The sequence below is a fragment of the Apteryx mantelli genome, chromosome 10 (genome assembly GCF_036417845.1).
Source record: "Apteryx mantelli isolate bAptMan1 chromosome 10, bAptMan1.hap1, whole genome shotgun sequence".
NCBI classification, from domain to species: domain Eukaryota; kingdom Metazoa; phylum Chordata; class Aves; order Apterygiformes; family Apterygidae; genus Apteryx; species Apteryx mantelli.
In genome coordinates this window covers 13,520,001-13,538,261 of record NC_089987.1, presented here as the reverse complement: position 1 = coordinate 13,538,261, position 18,261 = coordinate 13,520,001, and the positions used below count along the sequence as shown (strand labels likewise).

Sequence of the window (18,261 nt, the reverse complement as noted above, 5' to 3'; positions counted from 1 at the left end):
TCTTCTTGTCCTCTCTTGCTATCTGTTCTGAATGTTGTGCAACAGCAGGTCTGGCCATAAGAAGATTCACTTCACAATCACAAAGTTTAAGTTGTCAGTCTCAGGTTTCTACTCCTGTCATTGAACATCCTCGGTAGGAGGAGAGGGATCTCTAATCCGTGAAGTACCACCAGTGCAACTTGCAGACGCTGCTTGGTACATTCAGGGGGAATACCCGTAAGTACCAGTATCTGACCGGGTCTGAATACACAGTGCAGCAAAAACAGTTATTTGCTTTGCCACACATGTTGCTTATAAACCCCTTCTTCACAGTCAGTCTTACTTGATGTTTAAAAGGGAGTTATAGCATTCATTTATCTTTTCTGGGGGAAAAATTTTGTTAATGCAGCCTTTGAATAAGTGCTACCCTGCTCTTTAAATGCTAAAGTTCACTAAAATTCCAGTGATTTATGTGCAGCTTTTGACTGCCAGCACCTGGCAGATGAAGAAACCTACTCAAGCTTCAGTCATAAACAGATAGCATACAATTTAATTTTAATGTGCTCGTTAGTCGTAGCACATTTCAGACATAATTGTGAACGCAACACAAAATTATAGCAAAAAGACAATTTTAATGCTGCTGTAGAAAAAAAGGTTATATGAAGAGTCATATAATGGTGCTTCATTGTCAACAACAAAACAGGGCACAGAGTGCATTACAGTGTCTGTGCTGTTTACATGCCAATATTTTATACATAGATTCTCATATGGTGTCAGCTGTCAGTTACTTCTGCAAATTAACTGCCAAAAATGGAGACGAACAGAATCACTTAGTGTGCTGGTAACCACGGGTTACCTTTCATATGCCTAAAGATAAAGCTGCAGTATGGAATCTTGGGAGAATAATTAGGCAGAACAAAACAGAAAGTTACCAATTGAAATAAAAAGGCATTCTACAATATGAAATAACAACCAAGAGCGCTTATAAATAAGTAAAAGAGGTTATATCACAGAATGCCTCATAACTTTTAAGCAAAGTATTACAGTACAAACATTTTAAAGGCTTTATCAATGTTTAGGAAATACAGTACAAGTTTTTCAAATAGATTTAACCCTTTGAGCACTGAGTTTATTTTGAATTTCTCTTTTTATTTTTATTTTTTTTTTACTAATAAATACCTTTAAAAGTCACGTTGTGCAAAACAGTTATAATGCATGCCAGGAATGCAGTCCGTGGCTTCTGTGTCTTCAGACGGTTTAAAAAAAACAAATGATAGCAACACTAATAAATATGTATAATTTAAACATGAACCTCTATTAATATAGATGTACTGTATAGCAAAACAAAACAAAACATACTTTGCTTTAAGAATAATGCTTCTGAATACTTTATAAATGCTATCTGTGGTATCTTTCATATAATTTACAATGTCTGGATGTTAAAAGAAAAACTGTTAGATCTAAAAAATGAAATATACACTATATATAGGTACAGTTCATACCTGGGGCTTATCAGGTACAAAAACCACTGTTGCTAAAAATGTTGAAGAAAAAGAAAATGGCATTAACCACAATCACATTTTCCATAAGAGATTTTGAAATCTATACAATATATACATCTATGTTTCAATGTGAAAATTATATCTTTAAATTTCAAGGTGTGAGACACCTCTGCATAAATGGAGGTTCATATTAGTAATCAGAACTAAGCTGGTAAGGGTTTAAAAAAAACATATTCATACATTTTTACCAAATTAATGCAAAAGTGCTTCAAAGTACTCAGAGGGCTAAAGATTAGAGGGTGAGAAATACCAGCACACTTAGGTCACATGAAAAAAGTGCACCAGAATTAGTTATAAATGCTTAATTAAACTGTCTGTTAATGCATGCAGCTTGATGCATCAGAGGGATGCACAGCAACTAAATCCAATTTACACAAAGTTCCAAACACTTACCACTGCATTTTAACCTTCATATTTTACCAGTAACAACAGCTGATTATGCACCTCTATTTAAACACTGTACAGTTATACAAAACAGTTCAGCCCAGAGCGACTCTGGAGTTAAAATAAGAACATGTGCCAAGAACTAAACAGTAGCTTTAAGGCGTCTTTGACAGTTTTCCTCAAAGCAAATTACAGTTATTTTAATCAAAAGCAAATGCTACTGCTTCTCTAACTCCGAAACATACAGAAGATGATCCTCTGGTGACTTCCCATGTGTTTTGCTAAGATGAAGTTTAACAGCATGCTTGCTTGCAAAAGTCCTGTTACAAAGTTTGCACTGATAAGAAGTTCCCATTTCTTCCTCTGGAGATGACGTCACCAGTTTTTCAGATGGTGACTTTGCTTGTGCTATCTGATTGTTAATCTGTTCGCTGGACAGTTTGGACAAGTCTCTTAACCTGAAACCCAGATGCGATTCAAGATGACTGATATAAGTTGAAGGAGTTCTGATCTGTGAAGCACAGTCATTACAAAAGAACACTGGATGCCCAGTGTCCAAATTTTTTAGGAACTTAGTTCCCCCCGTCCTTCGGAGCTGGTATTTCACATTGGCTAGCCAGTGGCTAATTGTGGTCATTGAAAGTCCCGTAAACCTGGAAATGTGCATTCTTTCTTGAGGGCTCAAGTCTGACATGATGTATTTTCCCTCTGAAGTCTGCCGTAAACTAGCTGCAAACTGGGCCTGCAATATGAGCAAGTGCTGAGGGTTCCAGTTAGACTGACGTCCCTTCCTTTTCTGAGCTGGCGTACTCTCTTCTGGTTCCTCTATTGTGGTACCATCAATGTCAGATTTCTCAGATATGCTGGAAGGTGTGGAAGATTTTGATGTGTGACTTTCTGTCAGGTTCTTCAGCATATCAGATATATCTGACAAGGCATTCTCGCGTAGCGGCGAGTTTGACATGAATGACACGACTGCAGATGTCTTTGCTGTTGTCACTGTAGATGAAGAAGATGCAGAAGATGTCGATGTGGATGACAAAAGCGCTGAACCCAAAGAGCAGCTTTTGTCACTCTTGCCTTTCGTCAAATCTATGGGTTGGTCATTGTTGACATGATAGAAATAACGGTCTAAGTGGTCTGGTTTTTTGGACTGTAGAGGTGGGGTGGCCACTGCAGCCTTTTCTGCCAAACTGTTGCTCATTTTAAAAAGCATGCTCATTGGATCCAAAGCAGGCAAAGATGGCTTTGCTGCCTTCCCAAGATGAATATTCATGACAGACTGCAGTGCACTTAATGGATTTACAAATGGCTGTTCAGGAGGGTGATCAGTAATGATAGCTGTGCTGCTGCTTAAAGAACTTACAATGGACTTAACAGGCTCTTTCCCATTTTCCACAGGTTCTACAGTTGGACTATCCTTGCAACCATCTCTCTGAGGGACTGGGCTGTTCTGCTGGCTTTTAAAGCCACCATCAGCGGAGGCATCCATTTTAAGGGGTTCGCTGACTTCACTACTGCACGGCGAGGGTGTTGCACGTTTCATTGGAGAAAGTTTTCCTTCTGGCTCTTTCATTTTTTCTTCCACTTTAGCCACCTTCTCAGTGACTTTCTTTACCAATTCTTCCATGGCATGAAAGTTTGTTTTTGGCACAGGTGAGGTCTGACTGCTTGGTGGAGACACCAGGGGCTGGTTTTTAGTTGGTGATACTATTTCATTGTTCCCAAACATAGGTTTTAACGGTGTACTCTTCCCAGATGAACCTAATGACAGCTTCATCATATTAGGCAGCTGATAGGCAGCATGAATGCTAGGGTAGCCACCCCAGCTTGGTGTGCCATTCTGGGCTTTGTTTATAGCTGATGTAACTGTGTTTTCTAAAGACTTCAATATATCTAGTCCCCCTTTAGGGCTTTCTTCTAGGTCATTTTCAGTCAAGTAATGATATTTTGAGGAGATATCATACTTTTCCTCATCTTCACTTGACTTTTCTTTGTCTTTCATTTTATCATCAGCAATGCCTCTATCTACTTCTTTTTTTATTTCAACATTTAGTTTGGGGGAAACACTAGAAGGCGTGTTGGATGGAGATGTAAAAGTGGTGGCAGCTAGTGGCACAGACTGGACTTTTTCATCTACTAAGGATGTTATTGTTGGTGTCGCTGGGGCTTCTATAATTGGCTTCCCCTTTTTCATGGCAGAGTTAGTGACTTTAATAAAATGTCCTGTCACCATCATGTGAGCAGTGAGCTCCTGCAGCGTATCATGCGAACTTCCGCACTCCATGCACTTCAGAATTTGAGATTTCCTTGCTTCAAAATGCCAGGCATAGCTGGCACCATTCTGGTGACCATAACGATTATTTGGTGTAATGTAAGGATTAGAGTTCTTTTGAAGCGCATCGTTGGTATCTGAGATTGTTGCTTTTGGTGTCCCACCTGTGGAATCTGGAGAACTTGGAAGTTCAAGTTCCAGTGATGCTTTCTTTCTAGTAGCTGGGATAATTTTTGCTGCTACAGGTGTAACAGGTTCCTTCAGAGGCACTTTTTGGTAGTGTTTTGTTTTGATCATATGAACACTCAAATCCTGAAGAGATTCAAATGAATGACCACAGTACATACACTTTAATACTTTCTGGGCATCTTCCTTCCCTTCCATTTCAAGCAAAGAACGTTTACGAGGTTTAGACCATCTTTTAGGGTTATTGTTATCAGTTTCATGGTTGTCATCTCGATAATGTCCTGTTTCATTCATGTGCACTGTTAATTCTACTAAAGTATCATAGGCAGCACTGCAGTCTTTACAGCGGAATTTACTGGCTCCAGTAAATATAGAGCCATAAAGCTTACTGCTTTGTCTGTACAATTGAACTGTGCTAAAAAGACTTGGTTCAGGGAGAATTCTGCTCTGAGAAACTTGCTGCAGTGTTTTTGCCATAGCAGTCTGGTGCCAGTCAAAGCTGCCACTTCCACAACTGCTACTGCTGCTGCTGCTACTGCTGCTGCTACCATTATTTTTTTCTGAAATTGGCTGGTGAAGATTCAAATTGAGATTGGACCAGTAGGAATTGGAGAGGAAGTTGTTATATACAGCTTTCATTTGTTCTAAACTATCCGATACAGTAGAGTCTTCAAGCGGTATTGAAACCTCCTTGCTCTCTTCCTCATTTTTAATAGAGCTGCTCTCGAAGTCTGCCATGCGGTCACTTGTCTCACTGATATGTGACTCACTGTCCATTTCATGGCTAGAAAATTCAGCTGCTGGAGAGTTTTGGTAGCTTTGGCAGTTCTTACTGAAGTCTTTTTCTGGACATGCATATTTTGCTGAAGGCTCCCCATCAACTGTGTTTTCATCAGCTTCCACATCTTCTTCCACCAGGGCTGCTGCTTTTAGTTCGTCTGAAACATAGGCTATTATGAAGAGAAGAAAAAGTAAATTAGTTTCTGATGATCATACTTTTTCTTAAGTGTTTCAGCCAAAGAACTGCACTTATTTGTAAAATTAAACAGTTAAAATTTAGTGTTTCTTCAGAGCAAGAAAAAAAAATCTGCTCTTCAAACATAATTTGCCACCTTATTCTTCTCAAGGGGCAACAGCTTGAAATTAAAACTAAATTTGAAATTAATGAAGCACATTCTGGAGGTGGCATTCATTTCTAAAGTAATAAATTACTTGTATCAACCTCAGAGACAGCAGTTCCTGTCTGTCAATTAATATGTCTTATGCTTCTCCTACCCCTAATGCATTTCTTAACAGACAGATTCACAATTTAAATTAAGCAAGCATTTTTTGCTCATTACAACTTTGAGACTCAATCTTTAATAAATATAGAGTGCAACAAACATCAAAAAATTCCTACAAAATAAAAAAAATCCCCAATTACAATAATCAAAAAACCAAGATTTTTTTAAAGTTATCATTATTAATGGTAGTATTTTTTAGAGGAGGTAGTAAAAGCAGGTGACTTAAGAGCAGTTCAAAGATATTCATTATGGGTGTAACAAATGACCCATTCACATTCACACATACCTTTCTCCTCAACAAGAAAGTCCATGCAGAATTATGTCAGGAGCTAGTTCAAGAAAATTGGTATGCTGTACTCATTCTTGCTGTATAAATATATACAAGACCTTCCAGTGGACCTTACAAATGTCAAAGTGTTTGCTCTTTAGACTACTTTGTCAATATTTACTCAGCATAAGCTACACAGACACCCAACAGGGATCCTGTCTTTTTTTTTTTTTTTTTCCTCCCCAAGTAACGCACCTGGTGATGTAAATCTAAGATACTCTTCCTGACTAGAATAGCAGGGGACTGGCTGTAATTGCACTCTTTTTTTCCATGGTGGTTCTGTGCATGTATTCTACACATAACTAGTCTTTCCTTTAGGCAAGAAAACTATGCAAACATTAAGAGAGGGATCATTAACTGATCAAAGTGATCTATTTCTACATAATGCATTAATTTACAGCTAAGCAAGAAGGCAAAAATAGATCATAACTGTTCTGTACTAAGTAGAACTTAAAATTTACTAGCGGTCTCCCAGAAATACAATTATAAACTGAGTAAAAAATGCTTTTTCCAGTAGAGTCTATGGTTGAAGACACTTGACTTTTGTCCTTCTTCTCTGCAAAACATCTGGAATGTGTGGGTATCGGTATCTTAAACACATTAAATAATCCATAGCTTGTTTATTGAGGCAATAATGCAGAGAAGATAATGATTAACACCCCAAAGAGACCTACTTTAACCAACAGACTGAAAAACTTAGGAGAACAGTATAGTAGATTTCATATATATGGTATTGAACCTTGCATACTTCTTTCAGGGGAAATATGTTTAAATGTTATCAGAAAACCACAAGAGACAAAACAACTGTTAAAGTAACAGTGAAATCAGGCTTTTAGTTTCAGATGGAGTATTTCTTCATTCAGTTAGGAAACACAGCAAATATTCACTACTGTTCTTTCACATGGATGAATGATAGCAAATCCTCCTCCAAGCATGTAAAGTTATAATCTGATCTTCAGAATAGAAGTTAAACCTTTGAAAGAATAAACATATCACATCAGAGCAACACATAATTCTGATTAGATTTTACAGCTCAGATAATTTTAATGCAGAAAATTCATATAGCAAGGCTCCTATTTTTAATGTTTGGGAGAATATAGTTTGAAAGAGTTACTTTAAAAATTTTAAATTATTGTGCTTCCAAGACTCTGATAGCAAGATTAGACATTTAGATATTTAAAAACAGGTATGCAGACTCTAAAGAATTAGAGCTGCTCTGTTTTACTCTATTTTATGCTTTTTCAAAATATTTTGATAGAATTCAAGAATCCTCCTACTATTATTTATATTACAGTAATGATGGCAATTTGTAGTCAGGATCTGTGCCTATCCTGTGAATACTTACAATGAAACCACTACAAAATATTTATCATCTAATAAGGTGGATTTTGTTCAATACTTCATTCCGTTATGGGACAGTACAGTTTGATTTTCATCTTAATTATTTGTTCCATCATATTTCTCAACTCTGCTGAAAACTTTAGCAAAGGACAGGAAGGAAGAACTTAAAATATTTACTGATAACATGCAAACAACTGGCTACTCAATGTCTCTAACTGAACAATATGAAAGATCCTAGTGATGTGAACAAGAAGGACAGAAGGATGAAAAGACAGCACGAAACTTATGAGTTGGAAGCAAATGTACCTTGTGGAAACAGTTTTTCTTTTACAACTCCCATTCGTTTGCCTCTGTTGTGAAAGTGAGGAATAACTCTGTTTTTACAATGTAAAAAAAATTCAAGGTTATTGTCAAACTGCCTGCATTGAAAAGACCTTGTTTCACATCTGCGGGCTGAGATGAAACACCAAAACCTGTTTTTTGCTCTTTTTGTGCCTGTCTTTTGCTCTTTTTGTCCACTGAGAGCTGTCTTGTGCCACCCATTCTCACTCCATCATGCACCCACACCCTGCACTTGATCCCATCCCTGCACGCCACTGAAACATCTCTTGTGAACGGGTGCTCACCAAACCAAACCAGGGCGCAGAATCAAGCCCCTAATTAGTGTGTGTATCTTTGCATTTTTATTTCTCTTACTGTTGAAACCTTATGAATTTTGTTTGGACTGAAACACTTGTATTGTCACATTCACAGTTTTTTAAAGAGTGACTCTTACATTAGGGAAAACCTCCAGTGTGCCGCTCATTTAAATGTAAATCTATTTACCTTTCATGCTTTCTTTGCCCTTTTCACCAACTATCAAGTATATTTGCGTGTTAACCAGGAGCTGCCTCCCCTAGCACTGTTCTTCTCCTTCCTAAGCTCAAGTTATGAAGCCAAGCTGTGACACCAGTCTTTGATCCAGACATGCAGGAAATGAGGCACAAATGACAGTATGGAATTTAACCCAGCAATCTGCAACTTCAATAAACTGACAGTTTGAACAATTCCTCTGCTCTTTCCATTGCACAAGGGAGAGGAGAGATGAACCACAACATTATCCCCAACTTCCTCAACCAAAGATTTATGCAAGAGATGAGGGTGCTCAGGGAAACTGCTTAGCCTAAGACTTAAAACACCACCCTAAAAAAAAGTTATGCCAGTAGCTTCTAATGTCTTATTCCAAGGGCTGGTCATCTAATCACTCCTGCATTCAGGGCTCACGTGTGGCAATATAAGGCAACCCAACAGGCACCAGTCTGGGATGGCAGACTTTTCTTCTTCTTCTTTTAACAGATCCAGAGCATACTCAAAGGTTTTGCAACACCACTGTAGGTAGCTTTAAGGTGGCTGAAGGACTTGCGACTCCTGGAGGCTTTTTCACCAGAGGGTTGATGCACATGGCACATCTCCTCAAAAAACCTAACGGTATCGATTATTAGCGTGAGAGAGAGAAGAAGGGAAAGAGCCAATGCAAAGCTTCAATCCCACACTGCAAGGGAGGTGGCGAGGGGACTCGCTTCAGTTACGAGTGGAAAGGAGCTCACCTGCAACTAAGGGAATCTCTGTTCCCTCTCTGCTCCACCAAATCTTGCTCAGATTGGAGAGACTGTCTATCTGCTTCATCTGAGCACAGATGAAGACAGCAGCTTCACTGCAACAGAAGGACAAGGAGGACTGTAGTAGAGAAATTTCCCGTTTGGTTAAGTATCTTTGGAAAGACCAAAGAGACTGCTAAAGCAGAGGATAAAATAAGGAGGCGATGATAAAAAAAATTTTCACTGAGTTTCACTGCCTGCTCTCTTTAAGAAGCCCTGTCTCCAGCCCATCTTGTCTCAGCCACTTGCTTATTAAAAAAAGAAAAACTTTTTTTTGATTTGATATTTTTCAAGTGTAAAGTAAATGTCTGAAGCAGCAAGGCATCTATACAACTGTTCTTCAGTGTCTCGACAGCAAGGGGTGTGGGGGGGAAACAACTTTAAAGACAATTCTAAAGGTGAAAAAAGTTAATAAAAACCAAAACAAAAGAAATTATGTGGTTCTGCTTTTTTTTTATTTTTCCAGCATAACGGAAGAAAAAACAGCAAACTTCTCAAACAACTTTTTAGTTTACATCTTGTAGGACACCATGACCCACAGAAAATTGCCTGCAAGTCAAGCAATACTGTTACTGTGACACAATATTTGACGAAAAATGAAAAATACTTTTCTGGTGTGGCCCTCAGTTTCCAGAGAAAATGAGGATATCAAAGGGATTAAGAAACCTATTGCAGGTACAGCTATAGAGAGGTCGAGAACAGACAGTTCCCTCATTAATATTTATTATAATTATTAACTAAACTGCTAGGTAAAAATGAAATTAACACATTTGATATAAATACATAGTAGTAAGCTGTGGTATAATGGAATTCATTTCCACACAAGAGGGAATTACCTTCATAACAGAGCTATGGATCATTTCTTTGCTAGTGGAAATAAATTGTGCTACATCACTGACCAAAATGATCTATATACACACATATTGTATATACACTAATAAACTTATACACCTGTCTCTACAGAAACACCAGAAATCTACTATACAAAATCAGAAAAATTACACCAGTCCTTACTGTGCAACCAAAACAGACATTTTTCTGCTGACGGCCTGAGCCAAATTCAGCAGCGTTCTCAAACATCCAGCAACGCTAGAGCTAATGGAGTGAACTCAATTTTGCTATGGTTCCTCTGATGCCACTGACATTGCATGGTTTCCACCCTTTCCACAGCGACACACATCCAGTAACGTGGCCAGATACCCCTCTATTTGAATTTGATTGGAAATAAAACACTGTAACACTAAAGACATATTTACTATTCTCCAAGAAATGATTAATTATATTCATTCTTAATTACGATTTCTCCCTTATTTCCTGTAAAATGTACTGGAGACCATATATGTTGGCTTGGATCTATCCAAATATTTCATTTCAACACATTTGAAATGTCTTTTTTTATTATGTTTTTTCCCCAAGACTTTTTCTTGTATTTTAATTAGTTGGGGGGGGGAGGTACATCTAAACTGGAATATAAGCATTTTGCTTGAAAAAGCATCAAAACATTCAAATATTCTTCTCACATCAAAAAAATGCTTGACTACCGAAGTTCATCACAACCATTCAACTCCTTGGAAATATTTTGGTTTTAGACAAATCGTTTGCTATTTAAAAATTACAACTATCTTTATTATTTATTTATGCATGGTTTGAAATCATTTTATAGTACTAAGAATTATTTTCCAAATGACGTGATTTTGAGTACATTGTGAAAAAAGCTTCTCAATCCTTAAACACCTGAATCCATTCACATTTCACACTTAAGAAGAGAACAAAGAAAGAGACAGGGAACAGAAATTATCCCAATCAGGCCTTTTGCTTAACCTCTGAATTCCAACGCACACAGTAGATCACTGTCCAGGTCGGAGAATGATTACAGGATGTGTATTATAATCCCAACCAAAAAAAGAAAAAAAAAGAAATCAAATCAGAGCATAAAGGTAGGACGCTGAACAGGACCTGGGCAAGGAAACTCTCCCCGAAGCTCAAGCTTCTCCCCTCGCTAAGCTGAAGCACAAAGCCGCAAGACCCCATGTTGCTGTCAGTGCAGAGCCTTTTCTTAAGTATCGTTCCCATTCTGTTTTAAAGCAGACAACAATCACCTAAGAAATTACACAGAATAATTTTTTTAGGATTTAAGTAATGCATGAAAACACCTTAAGGAATCCACGGTTTCTATGGGATTATTCACAGTGAAGATGGGGCACAGTCTGAAAACAAGTCAGGAGAGAGCCAATGGTGAAACAGCAATATTGAGATGATTTGACTGTGCCAACGAACCTTACTCATAAAATTAATGAACAAAGGCAAGAGAAAACCAGCTCAGTGGATGGAGTCAATCAAAGACCTAATGCAAATGAAGGCATATAAAAGAGTTATATTAGTCTGTTAGAAAACTCCCACTCCACAGGCCTTCCACTTATAGGAAGAAAGGCAAACATTTCACCTACAACACGAGCTATTTCTGTACATAGACTGACTGATAATTCACATGCAACTGAAATTGTATTTGAGACTTCACTACTTGGCAGAGATGTTAGTATATTCCTCATTAGGCAACAGAAATGGGAGGCAAGAGTAGCTGCCTGGCTTGCAGGAGTGGCAGATGACAACACTGTCTCTAAGCAGACATGGCAATACTGATTACCCAGCACCTTGAAGGGGACATTATTCCTGTTAGAAAGGTCAAAGGTTCTGTTTCACAGGGGCAGGACTGTCTATTATGGGAGTGAAATGTTATTTCCAAGTGGAGAGGTCAGCGCTTCTCTCACATATCGGCCGCAGTAGCTGGTACCTTGCACTGGACTACGATCCTGCTCCAAGACTGATTATTCTGCCCACTGGCAAGGTCGAGGATATTAATTTTTAACATGCTAATTTGATGTAATGTGCATGATTAATACTTGTTTAGCTGCATTCCTTGTGTGTTGATAAATCTGCAGCCTTTTCATGCCAATGATTGTGTAGTTTTAAGTTATTGGGAATCAGAGTGTGGATGGATGTGACAGCATGCCAAAGTAATGGGTGGCTATCATTAGGTGCTAAAAACTTTGAAGTGCGCTTGTGCCTGTTCCTTCACAAAAATACTGCAGCTGTCTGATACAGAGAGCTCAGAAATAGGCCCAAGGAAGCTAGCCAGCTGCTCTAATCCACCGTCCTGTACTGGTATTATATTTGGAGCAACTTCAGAGAGTTTAATTCAACTGTAAGTGTTAGAGTAGAGAATTACATGGACAAGAATACACGGTGAAGAGATGATAACAAGAAATGAGTTTATGTCTCCTTAAAGTGTGGACCGTCTAAACTCAGAGCAAAGCAAATATCCACTAAGCACTTTTTTCCCATGTCACTGTATTCCATATTCGCTTGGTTTTGTGAAGTTTAAAGGAAGGTAAGAGAATTCAAGTCTCCTATTCACTTTAGACTTTACGCTGCCATCTGAAAAGTATCATACAGGTAACCCACAAATGAAGAGACTAAACATTCAAAAATTGCTTACTTGGCTTACTAATTCTGATAAGGGAGGCATTCAATTTTCTGAAACCAAATACTGTTTAGACATTTGTGAAATGAGAGATTCCTATGCAAAGTTCACATTTATGTTTTACCTCCTTCATTAAATACACACCTGAGAAAACATGATGTCGTTACATTAAATGACAGCTTAGAAACAACTTAGCTCTTCTGGACAGCCTCATCCCACTTAGGTGTTAAAAAGCTTGAATGAAGGTTTTATTCTTCACAGCAATCCTGTGAAAAAAGTATTCTTGTCCCCAGTTTCTAGTTGGGAACCTGGAAATCCAAAGAGGTTAAATGACTTGCCTAGTGTCAGAGAAGACAACAAATAGAGCCCGCAACTCCTGCAGGTTAATACAGATAATTCAGATATTTAGACAAAACATGAGAAGGCAGAAGTTTGTGCGTTTCTGTTCCCATGCTTCTTCACAGTGTTTCTATGAGTACAACATATGCGTATAATTGAAAATGATTGTCAGTTTTCACCTTAAACAAGTATTAAGGATAAAGTACCTAGTGAAATACCCACTGGTGCATGTACTGTGCAAAATCCAGAGTCTTTGGTTACAAATCTCCTCTGAGGCAAGCTGCTGGGATCCAACAAAAGCTCAATCTGCACACTGCCAGCAAACTTCATTTGGCAAAGGGAAAAATAGAAAAGGTTCTGGAAACAAGAAGAGGTATTGTCACAACTCTCCCATGAAGAGCTTCCTGCTCTTAGCACAGAGCAGGGCTTCAGGTAAACTGAGAGTGTCTTTTCTAACAGAAGAGATGTAACGTGATGGATCGTGCCTTTCTTCTCCAAAGCTGCACTCTGCCTTGATTTCTGCCCAAGCACTAAAGTCTCTAAATTCAACCTGCTAGGCAGGGATTTTCTAAAACCTGCTAAAATCCTATGAAACATAACCCCATATCTTTCTAACTTGGAGAACAACAGCACATGACCACACCATGCTGCAGCATATTCTTCCGTGTGCAGGGTTGCATGAGGATCTGCTCAAGAGTCTGACCTTCACTTAAAGAGCTGAGCTGCTTCCTTCTGCAAAAAGTTTTTGACCAGAAGGGAACTGTAGACTAAGAAATTTTAAATGAGACAGGTCCAAGTGACTCCCATGTACAATAAACAAAACTCTACAGATTTTTAAAGAGAATTCTTTATGTAAAATTGCCTTCAGATGCCATTATTGTACAGTTAGAAGTGAACTACATGCTTATGAGAAACTTAACAGGCGTAACAGTTCAGAGAGCATGCCTCATCAGGAAGAACAAATCCTCTCTTTTTTTCCTACATTTACAGCCACAAACACACAACATCATTGACTTCCAAAAAACACCGCAATTGTACAGCAGTTGGAGGACAGTGTGTGTCCCACTCTCTGTGAGCCCACAACTGCTTATCAGAAGCAATGCGGGATCAGAGGACTCAAGCAGAAAGGCCAAGAAATGTTGCAGACTCCCCTGAGGACTTAAAGGAACTTGTTTGCTATCGTATTTTGCGGAATGAATCTGCCTCGTCCTTTTTTGCCCCCTCTGCACTCTGGGGGAGTAGAGATTTTAACAGCCCCTATGATCATAAGCCTGGAATTTGTGGCTGATCTTGCTGAAGGAGAAAAGGAAGAAAAAAAAAATCTTGGCCTTCCCTGTCACAGCAGAAACAATCTTTTACAAGCAGCAGCAGGATTAGATGAAATAGGCAAATGAAAAACAGGGACTGTGAGCACCCATTTGGAATTCGGCTGTTTGGTTTGATTAAATTCATGGTCTTCATGTTCACGTTTCATCAATATTCATGATGCATCTTTCTCTTCCTTCCCCCTCCCCCCAAATTACTCGGGAAGAGATGCTCTTCCAACAAGTACACCAAATTGCAAATGAACAGCATCATTCACAGGAGCAAATTTCTTCACTATTCCTAGTCTCGTGTGCCAGGTTTTAAGGGTCAGCTAACCAACCTGGAAGTGGAAACAGTACCGGGGGATTCAGAAGCCAGACGCAAGTTGTTGAAGTAAATGGTTCGCATAGTCTCAAAACATTCACAGAAACTTAACTAATACAATTAGAATGTGTATAGTAACAGAAAAAAAAAATCTACATTTGCTCTATAAATTACTCACCATGAATGGTGAATAAGTAAAACAAAACTGGGTTTCCGTTGGTTTCCAAGACAGTTGCTCGGTGTGGAGTACAGACTTGTTAGAATTTCCCACTCCATGCAAGCACATATTACAATGGGAAATACATTTTCATGAGCAGAGACAATAGCTTCATGCTATGTTTTGACCCTATTTTTGATTTTGGATGTGTATATATATATTTTTGACTCTTTGTAGAGTTTTCCTAAGCACAGAACTACCATTTCCTCACGTAGACAAAAATATTTACCAGACCCCCAAAGAATAAAAATATTCGGAATTTCTTTTTATTTAAATAACAGTTGTTATCAACATACTGGTAAGAATAAGCCAAATTCACTATATGAATTGGTACTAAAACACATAGTGACAGAGTCTCTGCTTGATACCACCATTTGGGTGGCATCTTTTAATCACTGAAAAGCACACAGGGCATTCAACAAACCAATACAAGATTCACAGCCAACTCCAGGATAAGCAGGCATGAGCATAAAAGTTCTCAATATGGCTCTAATAGCTCTTAATTATTATAATCCTTCACTAAGCAAACAGATGTTGTAAGGGAACTTTAGTTTCTTCAAATGCAGTAATCAAACCATTCTGCTTCTGCCCTGCCTCTTTTCAGTAAATGCTTTGTATAGTGGAGTGGAAATAGCAAATGTAGTGACAAAATGACCATTTAATTGTCACAGAAATCTGTTTCTGAACAAAACTGATGTTGTCATTCCTCCCTATCCACATTTGTCTGAGTCTTTTCTTTTGATTATGATTTGAATTTTGAGCCCTTACTCTCTGTGATCTTTCCACCTCTCTGGTTACTTTTAATCTGCCCACATCTTGCAAGTTTTACAATGACCGGAATACTGGCTTTGTACTCCTGTTTAATCATACTAATATTAACACACATCCCTGGAGATGCAGCCTTCATTGCAAGTCTTTTTAAAATCAGATTTTCACCTAAAATATGTTAATATATTTCAGTGAGTCATTCTACCTGGTTATTTATTTGTGAATGATCATGACTGCTTAACATATTCAAAAAGTACTAAAAGACCTTCAATCTGAGCCTTCATTTTTCTCGCAAATTTGAAATTCCCATTGAAGTCCTGTATAGGGTATTTTCAATAGCTATTTTGGTTGCAGTACCTCCTTACAATAACCTCCATACAGCTGTATGAGTGGTATAGTAGAAATCCAAATGACTTCAATCACAGTTTCAGCTGTTGTGAACTTGTACTTATAATGAATTTTCTCCATGAAAAAACAAGTTCACTGTGGGCCAGCAAAGCCCCATGTCCTTTCACAGTTTTTATTCAGTCCTCACTTAAGAAAAACAACTATTGACTGCAATATGCATCTTAGGACTTAGATTCTAAGGATTACCTCTGCAAGATGGCCCCAATTTGTTTTGTACGTATAGCAAAAAGAAGCACTGAATATTCATTTCACTATTTCATTTCTAACTGTACTAATATACTCATTTGTAAATGAGTCTTTGTCTAGCATTAGCTGTTGAACTGAAGGGTATTTCAATAGGTGGGTTTCGCTATAAACTAAGATAATGTGTTGGAAACAAACGGTTCACTGATTCCCGAATAGAATGTTTTCTGGAAAACCCTGAGAACTAGAAGGTGAGGGGAAGGGGGTTAAAATGTCTCTTCCTAGCCACCAGCCAAACTCTTGTCATTTTTAAAAGATGTTCCTATGGCACAATATGAATAGTTTATAGCCACAATTGTGAACATTCAATGTCATATAAGAAAAGACACTTGTCAAGAGCCTTTCCCTTACAAGCACCCTCATCATGACCTGTGTTAATGAAGTTAATTGAATTTAAGATCAATAATGGTTAATTATTGCAATTTGACATTCTGAGATAAATGGCTTTAAGACAGAGAAATGTGTGTGTATGTGAATTCTCTCTGAAGAAGGTGAACACATTACAGCCTAAGAGGGATCACACAGTCCTTCCATTGATCCTGGTACAATCTGATCGACCTAATCCTCTGATGAATGTGGGCTTTTCACAGCTACAAGTAAATGTTCTACAAGACTACTCTAACCCTTGTCACTGACCAAATCTATATGAGCTGCACACTAGAAATCTATTGAGATAGATTAAAGAACTGCTGTAGAAACAAGAGATGCTTCAATAAAGATGAAGGTTTATTATATTGACTATTAACGTTACATGCAGTATGTAATTATGAATGCTTACGGATCATAAGAGTCTAATTTTGGTCAGTTAGATGTAAATGATCATAATTGAACAATAGTATTAAAGAATAAAATACCATTAAAAAAATCCAACAACAAAGCTGAATTTGATGGCTTATATGTGAGTGTTCAATAAGCAAGGGATTTTAAAATCATCCCTGAAATGTGCAAGAAGATTCTCACAAAGAGGTATTTATTTCATAAAGTCAGTCATCAACCTACTTCATTTAGTTTTTTTTTTTTTAAGTTTACTTTCACAATAGTTTCTCAACAGGAAGACATTTTTTCAAATGTGTTAGTAATGATATCCTTACATGCATACTGAACAAGTTAAATGACCACTTACAAGATTTATAATGACAAAGTAAATGTCAAGGAAAAAGTATTACTGATTGCAGAGCACTGACAATAAAAAGCTGCTGAAGAGTTCTGTCAAAATGTAAGATTATGCAAAAACACTATTGAGAACACTGCTAATCATCTGCTCTTGTCAATTACTTGAAGGGTATCTGACAGCATATTTACATTAAACACATTTCAGGAGCAAAATCCTTAATGCTATATCAGAATATTTTCATTATCATTAGAATTCCTTTAAAAAGTCCTTTTACAGCAGAGTATTATAGCAGCAATGATGCAATATCTATCTCTGTATCAGGTAGGGTTATCTATTTCATGCTATTATAGTTACATAACATTTGAAATGATATAACTAGTGACTAAATATACATGTACATAAGATGGCAATCACCATGTTCCCTTACTCAATGTAGGTATTTTCAAGTAACAGCTTTGTAGGAGTCTCAAACAAAGTGCAAACAAATTATCAGTCTTCGACCAGTCTTTTACTCCTCATGTTACTGTATTTCACTACAGCAAAATACATTATGAAATCTTTGATTGTAACTTGCAATTCAGCTGCTTTATGAAGAGTCACATTAACTACCAATACTTTTTACCTGCAGTAGAAACTATTTTAGTTACGTCTATCTTATACTTTATGGAACCTTTCCTCCAAATACAGAAATAAATGAAATGTAATGAAAATGAAATGTTGATCCTTTCTGTGCTTCAGCAGGCATTAGTCGAAAAGCATACATTAACCCTGTTAGATGTGTAAAACAGTAAGCATTCATAAAAATGGACATAGTCAAAACAAGCGCTGCCTTTCATTTGGAATTCTTTGTTGCTTAGGATTAAAAGAAGGAAAACAAGCCCCTATCATGTCTTGCATGATCTGTTTATAGTCCTTCCACTACTTTTGTTGCAGGCAATGCACTTAACCTCAGTTTAGCTATCTGTAAAAGGGGAAAAGAGTCTTTCAGATAGAAAACAGTAACGTTAATATTGGAGAAAGCACAAATCACAGCTCAGAGCCTGGATCAAATTCAATTCTGATTCAAACAGTTCGGCTAAGTGGCATC

At 37.7% G+C, this 18,261-nt stretch overlaps 1 protein-coding gene across 2 annotated transcripts in view; it reads right to left on the bottom strand.

Annotated features, from left to right (window-relative positions):
- Positions 1-509: 509 nt before the first annotated feature.
- TSHZ3 (teashirt zinc finger homeobox 3) overlaps positions 510-18,261 on the bottom strand; it is a 65,582-nt gene continuing 47,830 nt past the window's right edge. For both annotated transcript variants that reach the window (XM_067302518.1, XM_067302519.1), the window contains exon 3: positions 510-5,336. In XM_067302518.1, the coding sequence (XP_067158619.1) occupies positions 2,143-5,336 (3,194 nt within the window). In that variant the 3' untranslated portion in view covers positions 510-2,142. The remainder of the gene's footprint in view (positions 5,337-18,261) is intronic.